Source organism: Sander lucioperca, chromosome 13 (assembly GCF_008315115.2).
Source record: "Sander lucioperca isolate FBNREF2018 chromosome 13, SLUC_FBN_1.2, whole genome shotgun sequence".
NCBI classification, from domain to species: Eukaryota; Metazoa; Chordata; class Actinopteri; order Perciformes; family Percidae; genus Sander; species Sander lucioperca.
This window is the reverse complement of record NC_050185.1, coordinates 12,187,315-12,207,145: the sequence shown is the minus strand read 5'-3', so window position 1 is coordinate 12,207,145 and position 19,831 is coordinate 12,187,315. Positions and strand designations below refer to the sequence as shown.

Below are 19,831 nucleotides of genomic sequence, written 5' to 3'. Positions count from 1 at the left end.
ATGCAGTTGACTGACTTAATGGCTGCTTGGTGCTAAAGTTGTAATGAAGAATTCTCAATCATTAAACAAGTTGTGTTTCACATGTTTTTCTTTCCTCCCAAACAGACATTGATGAGTGTGAGGACGTCAGGCTGTGTGCTTATGGCCACTGCATCAATACAGAAGGCTCCTTCCAGTGCCAGTGCTACCCGGGATACCAGCGCACACAGGAAGGCAGCCACTGCGAAGGCATGAATTATTCAACAAACCGTGTATTTTAATACTGTTCAAGTGGAACCGATATGCAATTATTTATCACCCAAAACTCATTTTACTGATAAAAACAATCAGCGCTGGACTGTCCAAATAAAGTGTGACTGAGTCCAGATTGGTTTTGACCAGTTCATTAATTCTGCTCACACATGCTTTCACCACATTCCAACATTGTTTTTATTTCCTTCCCTTCAGATATCAATGAGTGTGAGAGGCCATCGAACTGTCAGAGGGGCCGCTGTATCAACAGTATGGGCTCATATCACTGCGAGTGCCAGAAGGGCTACACACTGGTGGGAGGCAGGAGGTGCCAAGGTCAGTCTCTTCAATACTTTATGGTCAGACCTTTATCAGAAAACAGGATGCTGTCTGTCTTTTTGCTAGTAACTAGTAAAAAAAATTATATGCAGGAGAGGGTAAGCCTAATTTCAGTCTAAACCTTTGTTTTATTTACAGTATCTTTATTTTTGTAATCTTTATCTTACCTTATAATTAACATTATCTTTGCGTTATCACTGACAGGTGTAATTTACACATCTCACAAAAAGTGAGGAATTGCATTGTGGGTAAAAAGTCATGTACATGTTATGAACACTGCATTTGCCAATATTTAAAATGTCTGAGCAAATATATCAGTGAGCAAATGTTTTCTTACTTTAAAAATGAAAGCTGTTGAAAAAAGAACAAAATCAATTTGTTTGCAACTCAGATGGTGTTTGGATTGAAACAAATACTCAGAGCAGCATGTGTGATTTCCCTTTCAGACATAGACGAATGTGCCGCAGACAGAAGTCTCTGCCAGCCCTTCGGCTCTTGTGAGAACAGACCAGGCTCGTATGTGTGTGCCTGCAATCACGGTTTTGTCCTCTCAGAGGACAAACACAGCTGTGAGGGTAAGCCTGCTCTGATTCCTCCTGCTTGACTGTAGACCCACATTTATCCCAGAGCTTAAACCAGGCCTGAACATTTGATCCCTGTCTGTCCCAAACCCAAAACATTTTAGTTTAAACCAACTGCAGGGCCTGAAAGCCAAACAATTATAAGTATTGGTATATATTACCAAATCCTATTTTTATATGAACCAAGTCACAAACTTAAAGGTGCTCTAAGAAGCGATGTCACACATTTATGAAAAAGCCCAAAGTGTCTACAACATTTTTTGTCACATACAGCAAACATCTCCTCACTATCCGCTAGCTGCCTGTCCCCTGAACACACTGTAAAAAAACGTCTCTGTAGACAGCCCAGGCTCCACAGACCGCAACAAATACAAACTGCGCCAACCTGCACCACGAAACATAACAAACAGTGTTCCAGCCAATAACCGACAAGAAGGATTTGGTTGAGCCATCACCGCAGCAGCATTAGCACGTAGGCTACTTCCACAATGCGCGTTCATGACTGTCTCTGACTCAGGAAGCACGGAAGGGAGAGGGATGGGACGGGATGAGGAGGAGGGAGGGGCGAGCTAGCCTCCATTTTGTTTGACAATACTTTGAACGTCAACAAGAAGTAACGTTACCCAACATCGCTTAGAGCACCTTTAACTAAAATTCTAAACAAGGTCAGTTTGGCAAGCCCATTTGAGGTCCAGTCCAGTCACTGGATTTGCACACCAAAACCTGTGTTTCCTAACATTCACCATGTTTGCTCCTGCAGCAGTTCGAGTGCTGACGGATGAGAAGAAGGAATGCTACTTGAACCTCGATGACACTGTGTTCTGCGACAGTGTTCTGGCCACCAACGTCACCAAGCAGGAGTGCTGCTGCTCCATTGGAGTGGGATGGGGAGACCACTGTGAGATCTATCCCTGTCCTGTCTCCCAATCAGGTACATTTGCAGTCCAGTGCGCTGTGCATAATGCAAGTAAATACACATTCAACTACGTTATGGGTGGGTTTGTAGCTCAGTGTGTTCAATATGTTACTAACAAGGGTTTGGACAATGATGGTAGTTAATATTAAAAAGTAATTCACTAAGCTAAATGCATGCATCTGGGTAAATGTGTTTAACCAAAAAGTAAATGTGTCATTATGTCATATTCTGTATCTACTTTATATATTAAACTCTGCCTGTTCCTCTCCACCCAGCCGAGTTCCACTTCCTGTGTCCAAATGGGCAAGGCCTCTACTATGATGAAGGACTCCTGTACAGCCTGCCTGTCTACCATGGTAGATATAATACAATATTGAGTCACAATTTTAACATACACCAGGGCTACATAAGATATTCCTGCATTTTTAGTGAAATTATAAAAAATATAATAAATAACTTTGTACTTGTCCAAACAAGTTGTCAATTCCTCATGAGATTGGTAAATCATTCTTACATCGATCAACTTGATGGTGGTCTCACTTTGCCAGACCTTCCTCCACAGCGCTGCGGAGGAGGGACTGGCTAGTCCACACAACATTCCGGGATGGGAGAAAAACGTGCTCTGGTTTATTGGCATTTCTTTAAACCAATCAAAATTGTCATGGGCGGCGCTAAGCGCTGCACTGAGCCCCAGTGCCTCTGGAAAATAGCCTCGGGAAGGAACTTGTTTTGGCGGAACGTGTACGTTCAAAAGTTGTTTAGTCGTGCAACAGAAAACTCAGATTGGACAGATAGTCTAGCTAGCTGTCTGGATTTACCCTGCAGAGATCTGAGGAGCAGTTAACCATAGTCCTCAGAAATCCACCGGAGTTTAGAATTCCAACACAAAGGAGGCGTTAGGTAAAAAAAAAAAGGACATACGGCGGAATTTCCGGTGGCAACGGGACAATCCCGGAAGTGGACGGTCATGGATATAGACTAACTTTATGGGAAGACCGGCAGTCTGTTCCTGAGAAGACACGTTTTCCTTCCTTGTCTGCAGATATCGACGAGTGTTCTTTGTTCGCTGATGAAATCTGCAAGAAGGGTCGCTGTGAGAACACACAGCCAGGCTACGAGTGCTACTGTCAACAGGGCTTCTACTATGATGGCAACCTTCTTGAGTGCATTGGTAAGTGCTTAGATACATACTATAAAATGACACATAAAAAAAACATCTGTAAAAATGCAACTTTGTTTTCTAGATGCTTCATTACAGATGAATGTGGTTCTTTATGGTTGCATGTTCTCCCTCAGATGTGAACGAATGCCACGACGAGTCTCTGTGCACTAATGGTCACTGCGTCAACACCGAAGGGTCGTTCTTCTGCAACTGTAACCGGCCCTGGACACCAGACTCCAACAAGAAGAAGTGTGTGATAGCAACAGTTGCAGGCGAGTAAAATAATATCTTCCCCCGGCGACCCTTGACAGACATTTATCTAGTTACTGGAGGAATTATCTTGAGATTTGAGTCAACCTTTCTGTTCTACAGATGTGAATGAGTGTGAAGACCCAGTCAACTGTAAGAATGGCCACTGTGTGGACACTCCAGGGTCGTATTACTGCATCTGCTCTCCGCCCTGGACCCTGGCCACCGACCGTAACAGTTGTGTGACTCCTGAGGAGCAGGCTGGTGAGTGCAGACCTTGTGCAGTGGGCAACAGCAGTTTATTCTGGAAAAAGCAAAACAAACAAAAATCATGGTGTTGGCTGTCTGCGCTTGTGGGAGGCAGTGCATGTTAGACAAAACTGATTGATGTGCCAAGTTGAGAAAAGGAGGTGAAGGAATCTGCTAACCTCTTTGTAGTTGCCATTGTACAAAACAGAGGCCAGAATAGATGTCAAACTGTTTTTGAAATGTTTTCATCACGTTTTAAGTGGTTGAAGATTGAGATCTCACTTTATCACTTTGAGTCTGTAATTGACATTGTTAAGGGGGTACATTACAGAGGAACAACTGTGAAATTACATACAGTACAGTGATGGCAGGAAGATGATAGAAGAAGTATTATAGAGTTATCCTGAGCTAATCCACACAAACCGCATCTCCATACATGTATTCATACATATATCCATGTTCATTTTGTACATGTGACTATCAGGTGATGTGTTGTTTGTTTATGCAGTCAGTGCTCATATTTGTTTCAGCTGTAATAAACATATGGATTTCTGAAGTGGCCACTTTGTTCCAAATCACATATCAGGGGTTTTGTGATGTTTGCTGGCCAAGCACCATGTTGGGGAAAAAAGGAGTAGTCGTTGTAGTTGTTCCATAAAACCTGAAGCCAATGCTATTGTGTTGTACTGATAAATAGGATCTGAACTGATCACTACCTGATACCGAGTCACATCAGATACCAGACAGGCCAAGTTGACCCAGTCATTGAGTTAGGCTTGCTGAATAAATCTGCTGAAGAATTCTGTCTTAAACTTGGAGTTTAAACCTTGTCCTCCTCATGGCCACAGGTTAGGGACATGCAGTTAAATTGCCCCGTTTAAAGAAAGGAACCATTCTTGTAGAAGCAAATGCAGTTCCCTTCATAGGCAGAATAGGAAATGTGTTTGCTTTCTTGCTGTTAATTTAAACTTTTTTTTTTACAGTTAGGTGTGTCTTTGTCAACTCTTTTGTGTGTCAGCTTTATGGACACAACTGAGCTAAGGACCGTAAAGCTCTGGTTTAGTGACAGTGAGGTGCCATTGCTGTTATTTGCAAATGATGCCGTCCAAGCTGCTGCATCTTGACATTGAAAGGAGCCACTTGAAATGGTCTCAGCACCCCAGAAAGCCTGCTTTTGTTAGTATTCAGACATGACTGAAATGGAAGAGATGCAAACATAAAAAAGCTGTGGGATAATATCTCTCATCTGACCTGTTAGTTCAGGATAATTCTTGAGAAAACAAAGTATGTATGCTCTAGTCTCCTTGTTACCACTACAACCACGACATGAATAAATGGCTAGTAAAATGGAAGGGTGAATGGACACTGACGAGCTTAACACCAACTTACGTGGACACATGCTTTTGCCATTGACCTCTTATTTTTAGAAAGCATTTGGCCTACCTGAAAATTGACTATGCAATCATCACAAAGTATTGTGTACTGTGTGTCTACTCTGTGTTTAAACTGAAAAATGAGCGAACCTAGTCTAATGAGTGAATGTGAATATGGCTTGTCCTGTAATTGCCTGGATTTAAAACCGTTAAAACCCAGTAGATTTTGAACATGCCTTCTAAATGCGTACTAGACCCTCATTCTTCAGGTTTCAGTCTAGTGACATCATATTTGGTTTTATTCAAGCTTCAAGAAAAAAAAAATAGACACAGAGAACAAAGTAAAGACTAGAAACTTGCATTATCCATTATACATCGCGGTATCATTTTCTCTGCAAACTGCCCGCAAACATCATAGCAGATAAGAGATTCTTAAGTTGAAGTGTTGCTGGAACCAAGCTTCCTGTTTTAACCTGCAGCCTTTTTGCAGATATCGCAGTGTGGTTGCATGTTAACTAGATACCAATTGCAGTGGTATGCATGACTAAAGCTCATTTTGTCATAAGCAGAACCTTGCATGCAACATTTATGGTAGAAACGTAAACAGAAAGCAAACAGGACATACGGGGGGTGGACACAATAACAGTACCCACTGTACAGTACATTGTTATCCAAAGCAATACAATATCACTGCAATGAATGCTGCAGCTTATAATGTTCAGTTTTTTGTTGAGAAAATGTGTCAGATGTGTCAAAGTTGATTTTAACTCTGCGACTTGTTAAAGATGAAAGTTGAATCAACATATTTTGATAGTCTCGGGAAAAACTGAAGATTGTGCAGTAAACGTCACAAAAGGATTATTTATTGCAGGATTATTGTACTGAATTTCATGATGTAGCACAAGTTTTTTAAATTATTGTGTCCACCACCTACAGACTAAGAGCTGGCCCCAAGCAGATGTTCATACTGTAACCAGTGCCTGTGGTGCCCTTTGCAGATGTGAATGAGTGCCAGGACCCCTCGTACTGTAAGAATGGGAGGTGTGAGAACACGCCCGGCTCCTTTCACTGTTTTTGCGACCCTCCCCTCACCTTCAGTGCAGCGCTGAAACAGTGCGTCTATGACGGTGGGTAAAATCAGCGTTGGCTCACCTGAGCATGACCGATCAAAATGAGTTTTGGCTTACCTCGACATCTGCCGCTCATGTTGCTCTTTGTAATTCCTCCCAATTTGTGTCCCATCTGGCCTGTACTGGCTTTATGTTTCGCCTCTTACCAACTTTGCAGAGACAGCTTCCCATTCTTTGGAAAGATACCACTTTGTGTAGCTATTAAAAATACAAATCGAATGTACGCATTTATGCACACAAAGCGATATCTGAGCATGTTCAGTGTGAGAAAAAGTGATTACTTTTAACATTTACTCTGCATGTCTATTTTCACAAAAAAACAATTTGTGTCTGTGCTGTTATAGATGATAAACTTGTTCTAGTAGAGAAAAGACAGACTCAGCATTTGAAAACTGCTCATTTAGTAGAGAATGCTTTAAGTTCACTAGTCATCATTTTGCATGTAAGATATGTGATTCACAGTACTTTAATGTTTTTCTGACTGCCATTTTAGTAATGAATGTCTTTATTGTGGTTGGTTTAACATCTGTAATTAACGCTTCAGGACTGTTTAAGTGTAACACATTGTATCCAGCAGACCAAAAAATGACATTGAACGCCATTATACTCTATCTTCACAATTACAGAAGACAAGGAAGCATACTGAACCACAATCAAGGAGCTGTAGCAATAAGCTGTTTGCCTAATGAGAGTAAAGCATATCTTCATCATCAATGCAAAACATGCAGCAACTTAAACACACAGCCATTAATCTTTCACTCATTGATAAGTGCTTGGGATCTTTTTTTTTCAGCGTCATTCGTAGACATGACATTGTTTGTTGAGTTTGGTTACTTTAACAATTGTAGATTTTATTAGTTGTAAGCGTAATATAATATAATATAATAATTAAAAATGAATAATTAATCTATTAAAGCGCATTAGCTTCCATGTGCCATGACCACATCGCCATACTGTCCAAACAATATATAATAAGTTTAGTAAGGCTTTTCTTTTGCTGTATGTATTACTTACAGAGGTGATATGCTGTATGACATAGCTAGCTAAAAAAGTGGCTACAGTAGGCTATACCAACTGTATTATGGGGCGGACTAATTTCTGCACTTTGGCTTATACATGCTTGGATAGGCTCCTGACCTCCGTTAACCCCTCAACCATAATAAGCGTGTATAGAGAATAAATGGATGGGTACTTTTTTGTGCACTTATTTGCAACTTCACTCTGATTTGTAAATATCTTTGCACTGAAGCATCTTCAAGTGGCTCTAATAATAAATGTTACATTTATTGAGACATTCTAACATCCATCATCTTTAAGTAGGTTGTGGCTGTCACAATGTGAAATGATGTTTTTCCTACAAGCTATATACTGTATATGTTTTGAGGCTTCATTATGGCTTTACACATGCTAAATACTCTTGAAATGACATTTAATTCTTAAAGTTACAAATGTAGATACATTATGATTTGGGTTGACATCTTCCACTGACTTGCATAACACTGTTTTACTTAGACCTTTACCTGATATTAATCTTAGAGCTCAAAAACTGGCTGAATGTGGCTTCCTGTACTGTAACACAAACAGAAAGAACTTTCATGTAAATCTGATAGTGCCTGAATTCTTACATGTTACCTTACATTTGTTAAACTACAGTTAACATTTCATGTTTGTTTTTTTATCCTCCTTTTTTACCCAGATCGCACTGCTGCCCACAAGGATGTGTGTTTCCTGCAGGTTGACGAGGGCTTGATCTGCAGCGAGCCCAGGAACGGCATGGTGGTGACCTACTCCGAGTGCTGCTGTCACTACGGTCGTGGCTGGGGGCCCGAGTGTAACACCTGTCCACCCAGAAACTCAGGTGAGCTAACTGAAGACCCAACAGGCCGCTCAGCTGTGACTGCCGACTGCCGACTTCCGCTTTTCCTTTCTTTTGAGCTAAAAAGACATTTATTCCTTGTATTTAGAGATGTTTAGTCGTCTGTGTGAGATGCATCTGGAGACAGAGTCTGATGGGGAGCAGGATTTCCTGGCAGCTTTCGCCAACTACAACCCAGGTAAAACTATACATCATCTTTGTCAATATCCTATCATATGTCAGAAAACTCTCATCTATGTGCCCCCAACCAACCCTTATTTACTTCCCACATTTCCCCTGCCTGTTTGTCTGTGAAAGGTGACAGTTCAGAGGAGGATTCGGACGAATGCAGCTGTGTAAATGGTCGCTGTGTTCGCTCCTACCTGGGCACCATGTGTGAATGTAACACAGGCTTTAGGCTGGACCACTCGCGCACCCGCTGTATAGGTTTGCACTTGCTAGTCTTACAAAAATAAGTTTTTTATTTAATAATTACTGTTTGCATTTTAAGGAATATACAGTAGCTAATAAAGGAATATGCACCGGCTAATATGTTGATTTAGTAACTTTGTATTTTGTTTTCAGACATTGACGAGTGTGCAGAACCAGGAGCTCGTGTCAGTCCATGCAAGAACGCTCGCTGTGTGAACACCGCTGGCTCATACAAGTGCTTCTGCAAACACGGCTTTGTGGCCACACGCAGGCCAAACACATGTGTCCGACGCAGAACTCGATAACCTCTGTTCTTCAGTCTGTGTATCCCTATATATAGTGTGCAATATACACACAACCATCCAGCACATGCTGCACACACACTTCTGTCTCACAGTACGAAAGTGGGACCGTGTGTCGGCAATGAACCCAAAAACATGAGTTATCATCAGTTGCCAAATCATAGCAATGGCTCATATGAAATGTACAAAACATATCATTGTCAGCTCCTCTTTCACTCCCTATTTCACATTTAAAGAAAAACTCAATACAGACAAGAAATATGTTTATTTGTTTGTTTGTTTGTTAAACATTTTTGTAATTGTTGTTTTTTAAACTGTTTTTGTTAAGTTTAAATTGTGCTTTGTGTGATTTATTTTTTCATTGATCCCCCTGTTGCATTGATCTCTTATTGTTATTATGTTTGAATATTAGAGCTAAAGCCACCTCTTGTTTTAATACCCAAATGTGTTTTAAAGATCTGTCCCATATTCCTGTTGTCTACTTCAGCCCATTCAATACTTGCATACTATAGGAATGCCATTAGAATGTTTATATGTTATGGTATACCCTTTTACATTCCCGTTTAAGTCCACATTCTTTCATGTTTAATTCTTAATTGAAGTCATCTGATATTGTATTTTCTAACCACACATTGTTGATTTTGTGTTATTGTACAGTTTGTCCGATGTATCAACAGCTCCTGTAAGAATGATCCCTCTCCTACCCCTGTTTATTTGTTGATGTAAAATATGAGAGACCTGAAGTTTTTGTATAATTTGACATGTGCACCTAAGTGACTTTAAGCTAGGAAAAAAAGACCATGCACTTAGTAATGAATATAGTGGGAATAGTTGCTAAATGTAGCTTATTCCGGAAAACCAAAAAATGTTTGACATCTATTGTCATGATTGCTGCATCAAAGTATTACCAAAGATGCTGTTAAGATAAGAAGAATTTGATTAAAAAAAAAGATGTCAACCAGTCATGCATTTGTTTTTCTTGTGTTTGGGGGTGTCGTGACACATTCAGATTTCACATATAGTCAGTTTGAGTAGTATGGGGGACTGCACTGTGGCTGATTCAGTGTTGCCTTTCAAGCATGCCTAGAAAGCAAATAAACCTAGCACATGGCAGCTTTTCCATAGTTCTTCCATTAGCTTTACTTCTGTACTCTTTTGCTTGTTACTTCAATGTACAAATCTGTAACATTCATTAACTGTAATAACATAACACATTCGGTTGTTTGCATGCTGTCTTGATAGGACATTTGTATTGCTCCTTCACATACATCCTACAGCATTGCACTGGTGTTTTGAACCAGATATTTTACACCATAAAGACATATTTTGTTTTTATTTAAGGATTCAGTTATCACCATTAAGTATCAAGTATTAAAAAGACAGGAAATTTGCTGTTTCTTCAGTGCTGCAACTTGTTATTTCTGGATGTAGTTGTGCTATTAGTGCTTCCAAATTGTTGATGTAATCTCTTTAGAGCCCACAGCTAAACTGTGATTCTCTTGAATCTGAAATCTTGATAGTGTTCTCTAAGGTGTCTATGATCACCATGTCTAACTAACTAACTTATCCCATTACAAACAAACAAGTCCCAAGACAATATGCTGTTATACTGTAGATACGATAAGGAAAGAACACCATTAGTTATGGTAAGTTGTCCATGAAAGCTGAAGTTATCTTTATTGGCCCTAAATTGATTTTATATTCTCTACTATCCAATTTATTTTGTCTGCCAACATTTATTTACATATATATGTACATAGTGTGATTTAATGAATGTATTCTTTCCCACACAATTCATTTTGCATGTAAAAAAACAGATATTACCTTTTTTTAAATGGGGCAAAAATTAACCACAAGATCTTCCACCAGAGGGAGCTGCTTGTACATCTGTACAGCAATGAATATGCTTGCTATCAATCTTCACCATCATCATGTCTGCACTATGGTGTAATCAGCTCTGGTTGCAACAATGATAAGGGTTATATTTCTGAGGTGTGTGGGTGAGATAAATCTAATGAATAAGGTGCCAATATACAGAATTCCACTGTTTCTGCAATACAGTAAATGCCTCATTCATGCTAATTTTTCTTTATTTTAACCTGTTTTATACAGTCGATGATTTTAACACTGTGGAGAAAACATACAGTAGACGTTTTTATTCATTTATTCATTCATAATATTATTTTCGGGGTGCCCTGGTAGCTCACCTGGTAGAGCGTGCGCCCCATGTACCAAGGCTCAGTCCTTACCGCAGCGGCCCAGGGTTCAATTCCGACCTGCAGCCCTTTGCTGCATGTCTTCCCCCTCTTTCTCCTCCCTTTCCTGTCTACAACTGTCCTATCAATTAAAGGCCAAAAATGAACAAAAAAAATCTTAAAAAACAAATGCTTTTGGGGATTCATCTGCTTCTACAGATTGAATCTGCTCAAGTTCTTTTTTGTAAAACCAGCAAAAGCCATGATGGATGAAATTGTTGACAACATTAACTTTTTCAACATGTCCACCTGTTTAATTATTTCCAGACATATATAGACATATCTATATGGTCATAGTATACACAATATACTATAATGTATACACAGTTCTCATGAAGTCATTAACCATTATCACCACATTGTGTTCACTTGCTGCACTGTGCAAAAAAGGTGTTGTATGTTGTATGTATTGTTATAACATTATAATTGACATAACATTTACAAGACATTGCAATTAAAACTAAGGTATTTGTTTTATTTCCGCCCATTATCATCAAAATGGGTCTATATGCTTTCACAACAATGTTTCTGGCTTTGTTCTGACATGATGAACATAATAGAAGCAAACGTTTGAAGTTGAGGTGCGAATGATGTGCAATACTGTCTTTTATTCTTTGTGCCATGTATATAAGAGATACTGTGGGTGTGTTGTGGATTGGCCACCACACCTGTTGTGTTTTCTTCAAAACATTGATTATTTTCCACCTAAAAATGCTCTCAAGCAACATATGAATAAAACCACAATGCTATCATGTGAGTCATGTTAACTGCATGTGAAACATCTTGTCTGTTGACTTACATGCCAAGAAATGGGTGCAATAACTCACAACGCCTTCTGTCTCCCTCTATAGATGATCCTCATCCTGTGAGCTCAGTGAGTCACGTTGCACCATAGTGGCACCACAGCTCCTCACTGTCCTGGTTTCATTCTGTCGAATTATTATATAATTTTAAACTGGAACAGCAGGGTGACCTCCAGGAACTAGTTCAGGGAGAAAAAGAGATAAGAAAAGTGACAGGAGACAAGAGACAGGATGAGCAGGAATGGAAACAGAAATAGCATAGTTGTCCTTGGGAGATGACTCAAAAAAAGTGGTTGGGGGATATTAATATCTTTTAGTAGGTCACACTGACTGAACTATAAGTTCAGTCAGTGTGGTACAACTGGCTGTACAACTGGCTGTGGTACAACTAGGTACAACTGGCTGTAGACTGCAGGTACGAAACTTTCTTCTATGTTGGTCAAATACAGCATCGATTGGCTATGGAAGTTGGGGGATAAACATGACATACTGTTACATTGCAAAATAAGGATGACGTTTTGTAATGACTTGCATATTTCACCTCTAAAAATTGAATTGAATCTATAGTTATAGTCACTGCATTTTTAAGTCAGTCAACCAGATCAGTTCAGAAATCAACATCTCTTTAATTGCAATGGTTGATTAATACAAAGTGTAGAAGGAAAAGAGAGCAGTTGTTGAAAATTTGTTTCCACAGTTTTCTGTGGATTCATCAATACACTGTGGTTGATTTATAAAGTGTATTTTCTATGTGAGCCAGTGCTGAACAAAAAGGCAGCTAGTACTGATAACACAGGAAATCTCTTGTCACAAACAATTTGAACAACAACCTTGAGACAAATGCGAAGTGAAGCTTATCTGCATTAGCAAAGAGAGATTTCCATGCCTGTCCAAATTTGGAAGAGTAATTGCTATCAGAGCTTTAGGGCTGTTGCTAATAAGGAAACAAACCCAGCAGGGCAGCCTTATGGGGAGGAAGCACATCTGCTGAAATAAAGTAGCATCTAAAGATAAATATACTCTTTGAAACAGGGTTCAGACTTAATCTACTGTGTGGTAATAAGTAAATCTTTGAAGTACAGTAAACTTTAACTATGCGGCTGCAGCTGTGTAAGATAGGAAGAACAGCAGTGCTAGTGGATGTTGATTGTGATTGTGCTTCTTTTAGCTTGTGTCTGTCATAGCCTCAGACACTTCAATTAAGGTCAGCACAGAGACCCCCTCCATTACTTGGGAATTAAGGCATGTGATTCAGATTTAAGGCTGGGAGTATCAGTCACATTGTGCTGGGGAAGAAAATAATAGAGATCATGTCCACCCAGCTGTAAAGCTATACAGTCACACCAACTTCACCAAACACAAGCCCCCCAACTCCACCCTGGTCACTGCGCACACTAATGATGACCCCACCCACCCAGGTCCCGTCTATAGTGAGCAGACAGAGAGGGGGTTTAGCTCAAACTGCTGCAATCTGCAGAAAGCACTGTGCTGGACACACTCTGGCAGCCAGTGGCAGCCTTATATCCTGCACTCAGCTCTTTCCCTTTGTCACAGTGGATTGTGGATGAGCTCTCTGCATGGGTGTGGGTCTGTGAGCAGGGGTGGGGACTGGGGCCGGGGGCGTAAACAGATTGTGTGTGTGCGCTATCACACAAACCCACAGCTCGAGTGAGTGATTTTTGAAGCCCTGGGGACTTTCTTTTAGCCGTAAACACTGCATCTGAGAGCCTGGTGTGTTTCACACTTTACCCATCAGGAAGTAAAATGTAAATTTCCTTTTAAAAAGGAGAGGTTGTACCAAACATAAGTCAAGGTAATGTCTTTTCAAGGTTTTTAATTGGTATTGCTCAGATGATAACAACAGCTATACAGGGCTTTTTTGACAGTAATGCTTTTAGAGGCTGCCAATAAAATAATATTAGATAAAACAATGAGACAATTAGACAAACAAAATGTCAGATATGAATTAAAATCAGTCTCAGTGAAGAGTAAATGAGGTAAATATAAGATTAATGTATGTTAATATGTAAAAAGTCTATCAAAATGTATCACTACTAAGTACCACTGACTTACTAAAATATACAGAGTATTGTCAGCATAGCAATAAAATGTGTTTGTTTATGCTAACATACAATAGCAGCAAGAGTTGTCTTCTACCTTTTGAGTGGTTTCAATGTTTGGATTTAAAATGGTTTTAACTGGGTTATGTCATATGTGGTAGGATCACCTCAGCTCATGATAGAGAGTTGAAAGTCAGCACTTACAGTATGTGATGTTTCTACAAATTTCAATTAACCTAATTAAGAACAGAACTGGCAATTGTGTTCAACAATAGTGCTTCATTACTTTTAGTAAGCTCTCCAATTACCAACTGACTGAATGTAGAAGAAAAGCCTTGTTACATTCTCTAATTACATATGACTGTTTAAATGAGTCAACAATGCCCTTTAAAAACAAAATCCCAAAACTTCAGTTAATTGAAAATCTTAAAAAAAATATTATTTAACCTTAATTCAACCAAGGTTTTTTTCCAAAAAGACCAATTCTCCCTTTGTAGGAATGCCCTGGTCACAGTTCCACACATGCACACCTGTAAACTGCCCATAACAACCACAATCTAAACTGTTGACCACTGAGGAGCATTGCTGGAGAAGTTGATGGCCAAGGGCCTTGCTCAACAGCCTTCCGTCAGAGACATGGCCTCATTTTATTTGAGTTTATGTTATCAAGCTTAGACAATATGTTTTCAGTATTGTTCTCTTTGAGGTACAAGGTCCCCTTAGTTCAACTGCCCATCAACCCCACTGAAATAAGTCTTTTGAGTCAGGTGATTTGTGCATCACAAATTTTTGAGCAGTGAGAAATTTGCTGAAATGTGTTGATAGTGCAAATCAATAGCAAACATTGATGCTACAGCTGCAGTCAAAAAGATCCTGCCTACTACAATAATACACTCACAGCAAAAATGCAAAATACTGGAACCACACTTACAACACAGCAAAGCTTTTTCATCACCACTAACTGCTTATAATGAGTAGCATGCTATTTTCCAAACTGCTCAACCCTCCCTACGAGACCCATCATCCCATAAAGCCCTTGCCACTACCACTTTGTTGGTTCAGCACCACCCATGTTCACAGATACACACCCTAGAGAGACAGACACAGTGCAGATAGAGAATACAAAGACATACAAATAATGTGTGCCTTCCTTGGTGCCTGTCTACAGACTGACCACCAGGATGAATGAATCCCTCTCAAGAGTCTAGATCTTTTCTAACTCAACTGCAAAACCATCAAATCACTGCTCTCATATCCCGTTCAACAGAGTAAATCACAAGGGAAAACACTTATCCTAGTCTTGAGGGTCTCTTGCATGAGGATCTTCCAGGGCTTTATGAATAACTCAGATATTGATGACTTCCTTGATGTCACACACCAACCAGGTGCTGCATAGTTTCTCAGGAATAATTCAGTGCAACAGCAGTTCTCAGAGATTTAAATGATAAAACGAATGGAGGAAAACCTGAAAAAAAAAATACATCAAGATTGTGGCATTCATGGGTTTTGAATTTCTAGAAATAATTTGTGAATCAATAAAAACTGCTAATATGGATTGGATAACTAATGTAATCCTCATGATGTAGGCCTATTAGAATATACACTATTGTAAACACTACCAGGGACCATTACTATTTTTAATTACATTGATGTAGTGAATACATGAAAGCGTCATCCAATATTTTAAAAATATCTTCACCAGTTACAAATGAAATAGTTGGAGAATTTAAAGCTTTGAAGACAATTGAGATGCTCAAATGGGCTGCAATCCAATGTGGATTGAAGGTGATGCATTCAGTGTAAGCTAGAATTGTTTTCCTTATTAATTCATTAACTGATTGCAAGCAAAAAGCTGTCTTGAGAGACAAAAACTGAATGGTACGTGAATGTTTCCGTTTTAGCACCAGGGACAGCACCAGATACAGAGCAGGGGTAGAGCATCTTCTCTCAGTGTTGTGCAGTCAATGTTGAGGATACTAAAAATGTGCACAGTGTTTCCCATGTGACTGTGAAGGGTCAGCACCCACCCACACACCCCCCTACGCACACCCCTAACTAACCACCATCACGTCCACTTTTTCTTTCTTCTCCCTGTTGAACGGGAGTAGCTACTGGGAGCGGGAGTGGGTAAGGTACGGACGGCCCTTCGGATGCGGGGGGAAGAAGAAGAAGCTGCTGCGGATATCCGTCTCATACCTGCCTCAAAACGGGCGCTTCTCATCGCCTATTTTTTCTTCCCCCGCTGACCGTTTTGTGTGAAAGCGAGATAAAAAAAAAAAAGCCTGGTTTGGTTTCGTAACGCGCTGCACCGGTAGCAGCGCGGAGGAAAATACATTTTTCGAGGATGCGGATTTAACGGAAAGGCGTTATCTGTGTTACCTGGGATTTTTAACCGTTAAAATTCGAATTAGCTCAGTCGCACGCGTCGGTGAAATATCGCACATATAACGCGGTGGTACTAATATTGACAGCCTCTGTAACAGAAGACAAAATAAAGGGTAAGTGTGATTATTTTGTTTTTTTATTCTTCACCACCAGTAGGCTACCCAATAATAACAAAGCTAATGAGAGAGGGGAGTCTGTGATATTCCGGTGACTGCTGTTAGCTTGCCACTGCTATTAGCTATCCAAGCCACCAGATAACGTTAATGTATCGCAGCTAATGCCATTTTTGAAACTCTGACAGAGATGCTGGTTCAAATAAACTCGTATATAATTCTGGTATGTTAGCTGCCTGGTTGAGAAATGTATCTGAATGCAACGCCTTACGTTAGATCTCTCTGGCCCCTTCTTGCCTTTGTTTGAACCGATGTCAAACGCAGCCACATTTTATCTAACGTTACGTGTTCTGTACAACCAGCCTGTGGATCTTTGATTCAACATCTGCTATTAAACCAACCAAGCCTTGCTGCCTGCCTGCTAGCCAGATTACCCTTAGTGTCTAACCAATATATGCTTAAAGTGCAGGCAGGCATCTTGTAAAGCTGCAGTTTTTGCTTTCGACATTGTGGGTTGTGTGATTATGTTATGATAGGACTGAGATTTACACTGCGTGCCTGGCCTAGACGTGAGTCATAGCAGGGATGCAAAAGGTAAAAGTATGTTAAAAGGTTGGCTTACAAGCAAAATATCATTGAAAACAAAAGCCAGTGAACATGTTGTTTTGGTGTAGGTTTGCCACATGCCCATCAAGCAATTTAGGACGATACCTCGTAATTTTGCTGATACTAAGAGCTGACATTTGCCGGGGCTACCACGTGTAGAACCGTATTTCATGGCCCAGAGACACCAGCCCATTGAAACAATGTTATCTTGACAGAAAAAAACACATGGGTGTGCATAGTAATGACATTACATTTTTAGCATCATTCCTAATGAGCCGTTTGACATTTGAGGTTTTTGTGTACAATATATGGCAGGTATCACCCATGATTGAGAGTAGTCATTGGTGATGGAGGGTTATATTGTAGGATGGTGGTTTATTATTATTATTATTATTATTATTATTATTATTATTATTATTATTATTATTATTATTATTATTTTTTTATTTTTTTTTCCTCAAATCTATAGGAGAAATCCGAAAAAGAGCACTAAAACACTGTAGGACAAAACTGTACAGTAAGGAGTAGAGGGGTAACAAAATAAGGGGGAATCCCCTTTAACATGCAAAGGGTTGACCAGCTTATATCAGTGAAAAACATCTACATTGATGGCATTTAACTACTCTTCTTGGCTAGAACTATATATATATATATATATATATATATATATATATATATATATATATATATATATATATAGGGTAGTGATAGTGGGGAATTATTAGGTGTTTTTAAGGACACTTTAGTAATGGCTTTGGCTGTTTTGTGGAACTAAACCTATGAGTTCCCTCTCCTTTACAGGATAGCCATTACTAGTCGTCAGTGGTTCTCAATACAACACACATACGGTTTCCAGCCCACTTTATATTCAATGACTGATTTACACATTGATTGCAAGCTGAATGCAATACATTCCAGTCATCTAGATGGTGGGATAGAAAACCATAGGTTAATTCTGTAATGTTTAAAATGCCTCCTCCTTCTCCCTCTACCTCTTCCTTTCCTTTGTGGCCAGGAAACTGGTTTGTATGGAAGACTCGATTTGACACAACTATATCAATTAAATTGATGACTAAATATAGATACATGCGTAACTTAAAAAGACAACTAAATAAGCAATTAAAATGAATTAGGGCCTACCTAATTATTTTAGCAATTAGGTTATAATAATTTCATATTTACCCATGTCTATATATTTCCTTAATTTGTTTCTATACACTTTCTTATCTTACATTCTCTAAAAAATGTTTAGCAATCTTTTTATTTACTACCTAAGGTTTGCTTAATGGCTCTTTTTCATTCAGTGTTTTGTTATTGAGCAGGAAAATATGCAGATACCATATCAGTAACAGTGATATGAAACATTTTGCATGTGATTTTAGCTACTTTTAAGTACTGTGGGGATATTCTAAACTTGAACTTCTTGTAGATTAAAATAATAAAAAGCTAGTCTATCTGGTTACTCTAAAGACAACAATAAAGGATTCATTTATTGAATAAATTTGTCAAATATACACAATAAACTCTCCACCAAGAGGCCAGGTCTGGTTTCATTAAGCTTGGAATGGTACCACCAGAGGGCGACATGATGACTTTCCCCTTCCTGTTCACCTTGTCGAAATGATGCTCATGGAGCATTGTCTGCAGGCAGCATTCGGTGTACAGTTGAAGAAGGGCACATACAGTATGTTTAATAATTTACGACATCCCCTAGGAGCTGTGGCTGAAATATAGCCACAGAAGCCTGCTGTGATATGACTAAACACCAAATGAGGAGATTTCAAGGAACTTGGAATAATTTATCAGCCATTGTCCAGTTCTTGTGTTTCTTTGTCTCTTTAATGGCTTACCCAGACATCAGCCATGAGTAGCCTTCTGTCAGATTTCTATGGTGAATCTGCCACACACACACACACACACACACACACACACACACACACACACACACACACACACACACACACACACAAACAACTGAATCTGCCTGCGAGGGCAAATACAACAAATTTAATTGCATGCACACAATATCTGCAGATGTATCATATATATCCCTATTAGCAGCTCATGGCGCCATACATGGAACGGAGCCATGTTAATTATACATGCTGGCCAATTAGAATACACACATTAATAGTTTTTTTTTGTGCAAAATTAAAACTTGTCATTTTCAAATTTGACTTACTAGCAGCTTTAGAACATTAGCACTTATTTGCAAGATGGATGTTGTGTGTTGATGTGATAGAAGTTCTCTCTCAGTTGTATTTAGAAAAGGCGTATTGATCCAGTTAGCACTGCACAGTGTTCCCAGGAAGAACATACCAAAACAAATTAGATAAATGCACTAACATCCTTTTGTTAGACTGTATTGTATTGTACTGTGTTTGTTGATACTTCTTGCCTCAAAAAATCCTAGTCAGATCAGACCCTGTTGTATTCAAGTTAAAATAACTGTAGAGCCTTTTTGAGGGAGAGACAGACTGGTTGTGATGATAGACGGATGAGACATGGCTGTTAGCTGGCTGGCTAGATGAACTTGACAATGGAGTGGGGCTGTGAATGCGGGCCCCCCATAGTGCTGATTCTCAAAATCCCACTTGAACAAGCTTTTTTCAGTTCCTGCCTTTCACACTTCCATTGTGCTGCAGTGAACCATATCACTAACCCAGTGAACACCTTGCAATTCTTCATTTAACATTTTATTTTTTAGGTCTGTGGAGTATAGTGAAAGGTTAGTATCGTTAGATATTTTCTGCATGTATTAATCCAATCATTCACATGCGGTTGTGTCCA

General features: G+C 39.4%; 2 protein-coding genes across 8 annotated transcripts in view; both read left to right on the top strand.

The window, feature by feature from the left end:
• Positions 1-9,782, top strand: part of ltbp3 (latent transforming growth factor beta binding protein 3) — a 38,740-nt gene extending 28,958 nt beyond the window's left edge. For 3 of the 4 annotated variants that reach the window (XM_031320205.2, XM_031320206.2, XM_031320204.2), the window contains 13 exons: positions 106-228; positions 448-567; positions 1,017-1,145; positions 1,912-2,082; positions 2,343-2,423; positions 3,110-3,238; positions 3,364-3,501; positions 3,602-3,742; positions 6,099-6,227; positions 7,927-8,088; positions 8,195-8,284; positions 8,404-8,532; positions 8,671-9,782. In XM_031320205.2, the coding sequence (XP_031176065.1) occupies positions 106-228; positions 448-567; positions 1,017-1,145; positions 1,912-2,082; positions 2,343-2,423; positions 3,110-3,238; positions 3,364-3,501; positions 3,602-3,742; positions 6,099-6,227; positions 7,927-8,088; positions 8,195-8,284; positions 8,404-8,532; positions 8,671-8,822 (1,694 nt within the window). In that variant the 3' untranslated portion in view covers positions 8,823-9,782. The remainder of the gene's footprint in view (positions 1-105; positions 229-447; positions 568-1,016; positions 1,146-1,911; positions 2,083-2,342; positions 2,424-3,109; positions 3,239-3,363; positions 3,502-3,601; positions 3,743-6,098; positions 6,228-7,926; positions 8,089-8,194; positions 8,285-8,403; positions 8,533-8,670) is intronic. The other variant, XM_031320207.2, reaches the window with a different exon arrangement.
• A 6,238-nt stretch (positions 9,783-16,020) lies between these two features.
• The window catches only part of LOC116065012 (spectrin beta chain, non-erythrocytic 1), a 52,237-nt gene continuing 48,426 nt past the window's right edge, over positions 16,021-19,831 (top strand). For all 4 annotated transcript variants that reach the window (XM_031320457.2, XM_031320460.2, XM_031320458.2 and 1 more), the window contains exon 1: positions 16,021-16,435. The gene's annotated coding sequence lies outside the window, so the exon portion shown is untranslated. The remainder of the gene's footprint in view (positions 16,436-19,831) is intronic.